The 11500-nt window shown below is 36.4% G+C and overlaps 2 protein-coding genes across 3 annotated transcripts; one reads left to right on the top strand and one right to left on the bottom strand.

Moving 5' to 3' along the window:
• Nucleotides 1–4684: 4684 nt before the first annotated feature.
• Nucleotides 4685–8289, top strand: LOC108983788 (protein CHUP1, chloroplastic). 2 transcript variants are annotated; one of them, XM_018955552.2, is made up of 5 exons: nt 4685–5090; nt 5333–5578; nt 5686–5801; nt 6420–7196; nt 7285–8289. In XM_018955552.2, exons 2-5 carry the CDS (start codon nt 5431–5433, stop codon nt 8125–8127), a joined length of 1884 nt encoding a protein of 627 aa, XP_018811097.1. In that variant the 5' UTR covers nt 4685–5090; nt 5333–5430; the 3' UTR covers nt 8128–8289. The 2 variants fall into 2 exon arrangements, with proteins under 2 accessions (XP_018811097.1, XP_018811096.1); XM_018955551.2 differs by having other exon boundaries at nt 4686–5090; nt 5359–5578.
• Nucleotides 8290–9241: 952 nt separating this feature from the next.
• Nucleotides 9242–11196, bottom strand: LOC108983791 (GDSL esterase/lipase APG-like). The gene is made up of 5 exons (XM_018955555.2): nt 10707–11196; nt 10445–10575; nt 10113–10346; nt 9725–9980; nt 9242–9639 (listed from the first exon to the last, which is right to left on the bottom strand). The coding sequence occupies exons 1-5, from the start codon at nt 10966–10968 to the stop codon at nt 9443–9445; spliced, it is 1080 nt and encodes a 359-aa protein (XP_018811100.1). The 5' UTR covers nt 10969–11196; the 3' UTR covers nt 9242–9442.
• Nucleotides 11197–11500: the final 304 nt, after the last annotated feature.

Below are 11500 nucleotides of genomic sequence, written 5' to 3'. Positions count from 1 at the left end.
CACAAATAAAAAAAAAAGAAAAAAAGAAAAGGAGTTTAAGCCCATTTATTTATGCCAAATCTTACCGAAAATGTGTGGACGGAAGAAATAATAAAATTGACAGTGAATTTTGAAGTGAAGCGAGCGTGCAGCACTGCATAAGCAAAAAAAATAAAAAAAAATAAACGGTTAGTAGACCGATAATACAGCATAGTAAGGGTATCATTTTTCTTTAAATAATGGGTATCTTTAACATCTTATTTTAGCATATTTTTGTTGCATTTTGCACTTTCAAATATTTAATCCTTACATTTCTTTTACACCATGATCTTTAAACAAATTAAAAAGTGAAATGGAAGAAGCTGGATTAGATAAATTATATTGTAGTTAGCCATGCATAGAAAAGATCGAGAGAATATTGTACAAGTAATGTTATATACTCTGCTTTTATTTTATTTTCATTCTATTAAGTAAAATATGATATATTTATCATTATTAGATGATAAATATATATATAATAAATAATCATTTAATGGTGATAAATATGTTACATCTTATTTAGTGTGATGTATATAATTTTTTATATGTTAAAATTGATCAAAATAAGTTTTTCATTTTCAACTTTATCATTTCTAATTATATTTGTTGATGCGATAGATTTTAAATAAATAAATATTTAAATAATTGATATATAAAATTATTTAAAATGTGTTATATTAAATAATATTACAAACCAATTCAAAGTTAAGATAAATAATATTAAATAAATATAAAAAATTAAGATAAATAATATTACCATCAATTCAAAATCCTAGAGCGTATGAAGAAAGAGAATTGTTGTATTCACAAATAGATTTTATAATGTAATTTAATATAGTATATCAAGTCTATTTTATAATAAACAGAATGACATATCTCATCAAAATGTAAATTTACTCACATATACCCAAAAAAAGAAAAAAAAAAACATTGACAAAGGTGTGAAAACTTTTGGCACCAACAGAGTCCTAAATCCACATGCATCTACCATCATTCGACAATATTTATTGACTCGTGATACATAAAAATTTCATACTTTCCTACTTTATAAAATAAAAAAGTAAAATTATATATTTTTAAGTGACGTGCAGAAATATATAATTTATATCTAAAATTTTTCTTATTTATTTGTGTACTTCTTAACAACATTAAATAGGTAAGGAATTATTAAGAGAGAGAGTTAAGGACTTGTTTGCATTCAAAATCCATCTCAATTCATATTAATTCATCTCATCTTATTATTATAAATTTTTTAAATTCTCACATAAAATATAATAAATAATTTAATTTTTTAAATCTTAAAATAACTTTTCCAATTTCTTATATAAAATATAATAAATAATTTAATTTTTATTCTATTATTTATAAATTATCTCAATTTATTTCTGAATTTAAATCACTTTGAAATTGACTTTGGCTGGACACCGTCGTTATGAGCTCTAGACCGGAGGACTGCCACGTATGTTAATTTTAAACAACGCGTTGGGGTTGGTAGTTTGACATAAATTAGGAATAAATATCGTGACGATTTATTTTTAAATCGTCTATCGTCGTTTTCAAATTAAGAAACCAAAAACTCACGTAACGCTTTCATTGGAACACCGTCTTTGCGTAGAGAATCAGAAGATGTATTTATAAACTTTATTTTTTTTTATAAATTCAACGTATTATTGATGTAGAAGTTATGTATTAAGTGCAAATGAATTATTTATTTCACTGTCTGTGCATTCCTCGTGTGCGAATTACTACTCTGCAAAACTTCACGTTCCTTCCTGTATTTTTGATTTAGGTACGATGAAGGCCAATACATCGTGTTTGGAAGACAGACGCACGAGCCTCGTGAATTTTAAGGAAGGCCATGACATGCTCTGCTCTATTTGATTTTTCAGCATTAAATCCTTGAAAATCAATCATCCCATCCATTTCTTTGTTGGCGTGTGTGGCACAGGTTATGGTAACGTTGCATTACTCTATCTACACGAGTATCGACTGCTTTCCTCCAAATTTAAAGTTTGACAAACTCCTCTGCTCGTGAAGAAAAATATGGATGCATTCAATGGAGCAGTACCTACCGACTTTAGACAAATAAAAGCAGTACATATCTCCGGGCTACTGAATTAATCGCTTTTCTGGAGCATTAATTTGCCTTTACTTGGTTATTAAAAAAAAAAAAAAAAATTGCCTCTGTAAGGGTCTAAAGTGATTGGGTCCAGTCATTTGAAAATCTATTATTAATAATAATATAAGAGATAAAACGAAAAGATAAAGTAAATAAGATGTAAAGAAAAGAAGAGATAAATTAAAAGAAGTTGTCTCATATTTTTATAAGTAAAAGGTTTCACAATATAAGTTTGACTCGATTACTCAAAGGAAGAAAATATATATCTAGAAAAGGAAGAGATCTCTACAGATGAAGGAGACTCTACACAAGCCTTATATGTACAAAATTCTACTACACATAGCGTCTCCACTATATCTCTTTTAAGGGAGACATTGTCTTCAACCTTATAAAATCCTATATTTTTTTATTATATTGAGCAATATGTGAGGTCAGGAGAGATTGTAAAATCATCTATTATAGTAAATTTTGTTTCCCAAACAACCATTGAACGTAGAATTTTATGTCGAACCACGTAAACTTGTGTCTCTATTTATTTTTATTTGATTTTTTATTGTTATTTTATGGATGAACACAAAGAGCACTGTATCGACGCCCAAATCACCCTCGTAGGCAGAAAATAATTATTTCATCTGTTATGCGAATTTAGGCATTAATATATTTGAAAAAGTAGTGGTTCTACCCAGTGTTTTAAATTTCGTACCGCACCGGCCGGTACGGTGGAAATTTTTCGTTTCGGCAGTCCGGCCGGTACAGGTACTATATCTGTCCTGTACCGGCTAAAATACCAGCCGGTACTGGCCATACCGGACTAAATTTCAGCCTGTACCGGCCTATATTTCGGCCGGTACCGGCCAATATTTCGGCCTGTGCTTTTTTGTTTTTTTTTTCATTTTTTTAAACTACAAACTTATTTTTTAACCCCTAATTTAGACTAGATTTTTTATAATTTTTATATATATACATATATTTATATATAATTTATTCATATATAGACTATTATTTTGGAATATAATTTTTATATATATTTATATATAATTTATTTATATATCGATTATCCCGAAACGTTATTCCGAAATGCTATCCTGAAACGGTACCGGTACCGAAATATTTCGTTCCAGTGCCTTGACCGGTATGATGTCCGGTACGGTATTCAAAACATTGGTTCTACCCAACACGACACTTAGAGGGGGTGAACATGCATAGTTCAATTTTTATAGTCTAATAAAAAATATTGTTAAACAAACAATGAAACACATTGCACAAATAATCAACAAAGAGATTTGATTATAAAGTGGAAACTCATTTGAAGAACTTCTTCAAAATCTAAAACTACTCTGGGTGTAAGTCATCATCTCAAATCTACTATAGAAACTTTAATTGTTACAACCAATTTAGAGACACTCACAAAATTTTTGTAGTTTCTAAACTTGGCCTGCAACACCATGAGTGACCCACTCGATCTCTACATGCATGTAGTGTGCTGAAACTCCGACCTTTCTATAGTATCCCATGAGAACCTCTCACTTTTTGCATCCACAGCAACTTCGGAAACCTTTCGACCAATGAACACGTCCGCTCCAATGGAGTCACCTATGTTTTATCTTGAGTGTGATAAGGTGGAGGTATCATTTCCAAGAGATATTCAACTTTGAATGTTAGGAGAAACTCTCTCAAGTGCTCTTAGAAGGAGGCTCGAACAAAATGTTTTATTTATACCTCTCAAGAAATGAGGCGATCAAACTCTAGGAAAAATTAGGTTTTCTGAACATTGGCTCGAGCGACGTGTTGAGAGAAGGTCGAGCGCACGTTGTATTTCTGAAGCCGCTTGAGCGCCATGTTGAGTGAGGCTTGAGTGAACTCTCTGGATGTCCATAGCTCGAGCACTGTGTCGAGTGCCATGTTGAGCGAACTCTTTGGATCTCTATAGCTCGAGCGCTATGTCGAGCGAACTCTCTAGAACTCTTTCGCTCGAGCGATGTGTCAAGCAATGTCGAGCAAACTCTCTGTTTTGAGTGTTGCTCGAGCTATGTGTCAAGCCGTGTAGAGCGAAATTTTTGTTTCTGTTCTGCTCACTTGACCCCCTTTTCAACTTGACACACTTCAATACTTGTTACAACACAATTTTATAAAAATTTTCACAAGAATATCCCAACACACTAATTTTTACATTAACAACCTTCATCTCTTTCATGTGCATTCCCATTGTTTGTGTGATGGAGTTCTTGTTGGGACTGTCAAATTGTCAATCCCTTTTTTCCCTTAAAAAATCCCTTTTTTTTGGCCAATATTAGCATATATTTATTTAGAAGAAAATGTCATTCCTAGTTGCCAATTTGTAATAGTTAAAGAAAACAGAGAAAACAATAGGGCATATACCTGTAACCCCTTATTTTCTAGGAACAGATTCGAAGTCCCAAGTATTCCGCCCTACCAACCAATCAGTATCCATCCCATGAGAGTGACAGTGAGAAAGGAAGAGAAAGAGAAACATAAATCATAAAAAAGAAGCGTTTAAGTAGGTCAGCCATTAATTTTGAAACCAAAGCCATCTAAATTTAACCCACCAAATCAATCTTCCCTCCCTTGAGAATAACCTCTTTTCTTTTTCTGTTCCTTTGGTTCTCAGCTTGGAATCAGAATCTAATATCTATTCCCCGGCTCCTCTACCCCGATTTCTCACAGTTTCGTTTTACCAAACTTTCTCTCTCTCGCCGACTTTTGAACATTGCATTCAACAAGACACGACAAAAATCAGTGGCCGGTGTTTGTTGTTACTATTGTAATAGAGACTATAATTTATATAGTGTCAGTACCCATCCCCGTCCCACTGTTTGATCAGCCTATGAGAGGAAAGAACGTAGTAGAAACAGAAACCAGAGACAACGTCAAAACGTTCTGGAATCTGTTCATCCAAACTGATTCAATGCGTTTGAGAACGGTCGCTTTAATGGTAAGTCCCCTCTATCTAACTAGAATCAGCTCAAGCTGAAACGGGTTGATACAGTTTTTCTTGTCTCTGGGTATGAATCATCTTTATTTTTCTTAGAATCGATTGGTTTTCTTTGTTTTCGTGATCCTTTATGGCCCAATCGGTTTTTGGAAATAAATTTGGTTTTTCTTATTCGTTTATGGTTTAATCTTTATATGGGTCACCCGGATTTTCTTATACTTTGGTATGTGGATTAACCACAGAAGTTATGATTTTCTTTTCGGCATAGATGGAGGATGAAGAAGAAGAAGGCCTACGAGTTCATGGATTTTAAACACAAGTAGCGGCTTTTTGAATTACGATGGTGAGAGAGAAGAGGGATATAAAGCCTCTTTTATTTCAATTTGGCCTGGCTTTAGCTCTCTCTTTTGCTGGATTTCTCTACTCTCGCCTCAGAGACAGAAACAAAAGGATCAAACCCTCCCCTCCCCCCGCGCCACGTTCTTTGGGTTTGTGCCTTTTATTTTTCTCTTTCGTATAAATTCTTCTTCATCGTAATATTTAGCTGGCTCTAATTTCAAGTCAACGTTTTCTATGATATCATGCGTATCACCAGATCATGGCAGTGAATTTAATTTCCAAGGTGAAAGAGCTGGGCATAAAGATGAACTTGATGCCGTTAAGGCATCATCCAGTCCCAGTAATATTGTTTTTGTTGCAGCTGAAAGATATGTAAGTATTGCTGGACATAAATCCCATTCGAACGCAGTCCAAACTTTTCTAACAGTGAAAACTATTACTTTCAGCGGATTGAATATTGATTTTATTGGTTATTTTTATATCTGTGATATTTTTGGATTTGTGTCGATGACGTAGCTCTGTTTGGTTGTTGATGAAGCCCTCTTTTCTCACATGTAACAAACGAAATGTTTGTCTCAAAATGCTTTGTGAAATAATAGTATTATTATAATACTGCCAATTGAAGCATATTTTTTGTGTCTGCAAGAATGGAAGGTGCAGAATTGTAAATCTATTTTCTCTCTCTTTCCATTCTATCGTTTGAAAGAAAATATTCTACCGTTTATTCATGGAATGGAGTGTAGATTAACCAAATCATATAAGTTGAGGGAAAATATGGTTTGCCTGCATTCTGGATGAGAAGGTAAAAGAACTTGTGATTCTACGCTGACAAAAACGTAAATTTCTTTTTGCACTTTTCTGTTAATTCCTGTTCCTTTGATTTCCTTGTAATGACAGAGAGATTGCATGGTCCCAATGGTAAGAGTATTATGAGAACCAAACAAATTACTGATTATATGTTGCTGAAGTGAAATTCTCTCTCTTTATCAGGAAGAGACATACATGCCGAAGGTCAGTCTTGATTCCATGGTTGGCGTCTCTCCCAGCAGTAAAGGTAGTGTAGATAAAGATGGGTTCCTCTTGCCAGAGTTTAATGATCTTGTGAAGGAATTTGACTTCACTGCTGCAAATGATGGTTTCTCTTCAAACAAAGGTGATGAAAAATCCAGGTCAAATATGGAAACTCCAAAAGCCTTTAGAAGTGCTGATAAGGATGAATATGAGCAAGAGATCAGGTACCTGAGAAACATGGTCAGAATACTTAGGGAGAGGGAGAGGAATCTTGAGGTCCAATTGCTCGAGTATTATGGTCTGAAAGAGCAAGAAACTGCTGTCATGGAGCTCCAAAATCGATTGAAGATAAACAATATGGAGGCTAAGCTTTTCACTCTTAAGATTGAGTCCTTACAGGCAGATAACCGGAGACTAGAGGCACAAGTGGGTGATCGTGCTAAAGTGGTGGCTGAGCTTGAGGCTGGCAGAGCAAAAATTAAACTGCTCAAGAAGAAGCTTAGGTCTGAAGCTGAACAGAACAAGCAACAAATCTTAGCTCTTCAGCAGAGAGTTGCAAAGTTGAAAGACCAGGAATACAAGGTTGCTCCAGGTGATCCAAATATTCAATTAAACCTGCAAAGGCTGAGAGATCTAGAGGTTGAGGCTGAAGAGTTGAGAAAGTCTAATATGAGGTTGCAGATAGAAAATACTGAATTGAGTCGGAGGTTGGAATCTACACAAATCCTTGCAAATTCTGTTTTGGAAGATCCGGAGGTTATAATCCATTACCAGTATATATTTTTTCTTTTGGTAATTTTTATTATTCTTTCTTAAATGCATTTTATTTTGTATTTTGATGCAGGCAGAAGCATTGAGGCTGGAGAGGGAGCATCTAAGACATAAAAATGAAGATCTGGAAAAGGACATTGAGAGACTCCAAGCTGATCGATGTTCTGATGCTGAAGAATTGGTCTACTTGAAGTGGATAAATGCTTGCTTACGATATGAGCTGCGAAATTATCAGCCTCCTGATGGTAAAACAGTGGCAAGGGACCTGAGCAAAACATTAAGCCCCAAATCTGAGGATAAAGCAAAGCAGTTGATACTTGAGTATGCAAATACTGAAGGGATGGAACTTTATTACGAGCAATGGTCATCATCCCAAGCTTCAGTTCTTACAGACTCTGGAGAGCTTGATGATTCTTCTGTAGATAATGCATCTGCAGCCAGAGCCAACAGCTCCAACAAGACCAAATTTTTTAGCAATATCATGAAGATTATTCGTGGGAAAGACAGTGATGACAATCGGGTTTTATCAGCAGAGAAGGTTGGATATTTAGAAGAAGTTGATTCTCTAAGGTGCAGTTCAGGCATTTCGACAGGAATGCATGGTGGAAATGATGGATACAGCAATAGATTTTCTACCTCACAGGGTTCATCTAGTACTTCTCTGGATCTCTCCAGATTCAGAAGTCCAAAAGAAGAACATATCAAGGAGACAGATGGCGTCCAGACACATAGTGATTATGGGTACAAGAGATCTGTTTTAGGTAGGGATGGTGCTGATTTAGCAATTAGAAAACTTGTTGGAGACTATGATACCCCTGAGAAATCTGAGTTGGTAAAATATGCGGAAGTTCTAAAGGACTCTTATGGTGAAAAACCTAGGATTCGTCGTAGATCAGCATCTGCTTGCTCCTTCTGACATATGCTATCAGTAGGTGCCAGCATTTTCAATGTACAAATCAAAGCAATAGTGAAATAACACCACCGATGCCATGCAAAATGTATCAAAATCTTTCAGTTGAAAACCACTCAGAATCTTTCAGTTCAATTTATTGGTCTCATTATCCGTTTTATTTTATTTTTTGTTATGTGCACTGCAATTTTTGTAAAAGAATTTTATCAGGTCTCCAGCCCTCAACATTAATTCTCTTTTAATTTCAACGCAAAGTTTGTTTAAAAAAAAACAAAAAAAGAATGATCAGTCTGAGCAAGTAACTGTTGGTGGTGGTGGTGCTAGAACGGCATCACCTCGTGAATCAATCCAATCGGGACCTGCCCGTCACGACAATACAGTTGTAGGAGTACCACCAAAATGAACACGTTGTCATGTTCATAATTCGTAACGCAAGTAAGGAAAATCTCACCCCTAAATTCTTACACCCCCCCTCTCTCTCTCTCTCTCTCTCTCTCTGAAGTTTCCATTTTATGTGTGTCTATCTTAAAATGGTGGGCCGGCACTGGATCTGTGTGTTCAACCATAAGCTTTACAACCACTTGTGATCTTTCGGGCCTCACTCTACCGTGGGTGACCTGCACCCGCTAGTCAACAGGGCCGACCTCGACGAAGTGTTTAGTAAAATGGGCATACTTCGCTCCATTTTCACCAAGAACTGTCAATCCTTTCCTTTCCCACTTAACCAACCTGCCCTCTCTTTATTTAAGCCATGTCCCGTGCCAATATTTTGGTACTAATGTTGGCAGGCAGATATCCTCTTTGCGACACAGTTGCAATGACCACTTCTTCACATGCGCAAGGGATTTGCTTTATTCTGTTACAAGATTCTTGGTACAACAATTCTATCTGTTTTTGAATTAATTCTTACTTGGCTCATGAAATCACAGGTCCCCAACAAGGCAAAGACAGCAGGGTAACATGTATGCCTTGTATTCCCTCTTCAAGAGAACTGATATTTTTAGTCACCATTACGTACCATTTCCGAGTCGCATAGCATACTCCATCTAGAAGAGTCAACTATTTAATCAACTCCAGCTACAGTTCATACGGAAAATCATCTATCTTTAGACGAGAGAAGTACAAAAACTATAATTCCGGACCATTTGATTTTCAGGGAATTCTTGAGATTACAAATAGAATGCGTCATATATTTACTGAGAACAAATATCCTCAGCTACATAATTATTATTACAACTTTTGCAGCATCCCACGATGTTAATTGAAGAGCAGAGCACGATCTTAGACATTTTACAGAGGAAAAAAAAAACATATAATATCGTCATCCAATGAGGGCGATGCCTTGAACAATCAGTGCGTCTGCAAGAACCTGATTAGCAGCCTCAGATGGATGGACGCTGTCCCAAAACACATACTGAGTCGCATTAGAACAAGTTCCCGGTGATTTTGGATTGCACAACAGTGATGTTGTCTCTACTGTTCCTGTACCACAGCAACCTCTCCTTGCTTCCAGAAAACCTGCAAAAACATAAGAGATAAAGATGATTACTATTTATTCACCATCCAGAGGCTCCCTAATCGGTTGGAAAAACATGATCCTTACCATGTTTTGATGGGGATTTAAGAAGATCATAGAAAGGTGTATAAATGTCAAAGATAACAATTGTTAGACCGGGATATTTCTTTTGGAGATTTGCTGCAGCTGAGTTGATCTTCTTATTGAATCCTTGGGCGTCAGAATTGATCCTGGAGACGCACCCATTCTCATGATTTCCCAATAACGTGATTGCTAGAGGAACGCAACCCAATGGAGGGAGTGAAGTCACCCCAAGTTTCCTGGCTCCCAGGCCGTACAGGTTCTGTTTTTAATCAGAGCAGTCAGATATTTTATTCAGCATTTGGAAACTAATATAATTTGAAGCAAATATCTGCAGTTGATTTCTCTAGCGTATTTTGCAGAACTAGAAATTTTAGTAACAACACTGATGTACCTTCACAAAGTTTGAGAATGCACCAACAAGAATCGTGCCATACTGGTCTGGAGTATAGGCTTTGTTGACTAAAGGATTGACGTAATAATTCTGGAGAAAGTCGCCACTACCTGCACTCAATATATATATAGCATCCTTGATGATGGATGCTGCTTTCTTACTACCAGCCACCGTTGCTAGCTTAGTCTGGTATTCCTTGAAATACTCCAGCTGCTGAGACAAAGGGATTGCATGCTGGCCACAAAGAGTTTTTCAAGAAATCAGACACCTTATAATCAAGGGTTATCTAAGTTGAGATACAGAATGACAGTCATAAACATGAAATTATTTACATTAATCATTGCTGCATTCTCATCGTAACCCGATGCAGCTGAAGCAAAGTTGGTTCCGATTAGAAGGTTCTTCCCAGATGCCTGTGGGCTAAGATAAGCTGGAGGATAAGTCTTAAAACCCAAAGTTTCAGCTGCAAAAGTAAGTTTCCAGTAAAACATTAGAGCTCATATACAATCAAACAGGCAGTAATCATGGATGTACTACTCAGTATTCAGTAATGATCCCTATGCAGGCGTTCGAGAATTACTGCTTTGTACTCACCAGTTATATCAGTGGCTAGTTTACCGTTGCAAAACCTCCCAGTAGGCTGATGATTGACAAAGTCCCTTCCATATGGAGGGTAATTAGCCTTGAAAATAGTGGGGAGATAGTTATTGTTCCCCACATCCACCGCAGAGTCACCAAACGTTATGATTGCCGGAACAAGTTGAGTTGAATCTTGCCCATTTCCGAACCTTAACAACGCAACTGATAGCACCAAAAGCAGTGTTCTTTTGGAATTGATATCCATCTTCTGCAACATTGGTATTCTGAGGCTTTCAGCCGGGAACAGGACCTTTAAAGGACCACCAAAACGACCCAGTTCGAGCTGACCTTGAAAAAAGATGGGAAGGTGAGCATACCATTAATGAGTGTCCTCTTTAGTGGCTACATCAGAGCATTGAAAGCCTGCATTTTGTGTTTATAGACGTGACCATTTCCAATTTCCAAATATTTTCTAGGAATTTTTTTTTTTTTTGCCTGTGTGTGCAGGGTGTCGAGATTTTTCTTCTTGCACAAACATTAAAGAGGAAACATAATAGTGATTTAAAGCTCATTGATAACTAAGGTACGGCAAGGTAGTTGGGGACTTGGGAGGATGGGGGTGGGTGTTGCCTTTATTGGGTTGAAGCAACAAGAAAGTTGCACATGCAAGAGTTATTGGGGTGGTTGCAGAACCAGCCGAGTAGCCGACTGGTCCTCATCAGATGGACATATGCCTTGGACTGCCTAATTCACAGCACATTTAAATGAAGGATGCAAAACTATGAAACATCTTGAGCATCTATAACCAC

The sequence above is a fragment of the Juglans regia genome, chromosome 7 (genome assembly GCF_001411555.2).
Source record: "Juglans regia cultivar Chandler chromosome 7, Walnut 2.0, whole genome shotgun sequence".
Lineage (NCBI taxonomy): Eukaryota > Viridiplantae > Streptophyta > Magnoliopsida > Fagales > Juglandaceae > Juglans > Juglans regia.
Note: the sequence above shows the minus strand (reverse complement) of the source record. Positions and strands in the feature narration are given on the sequence as shown.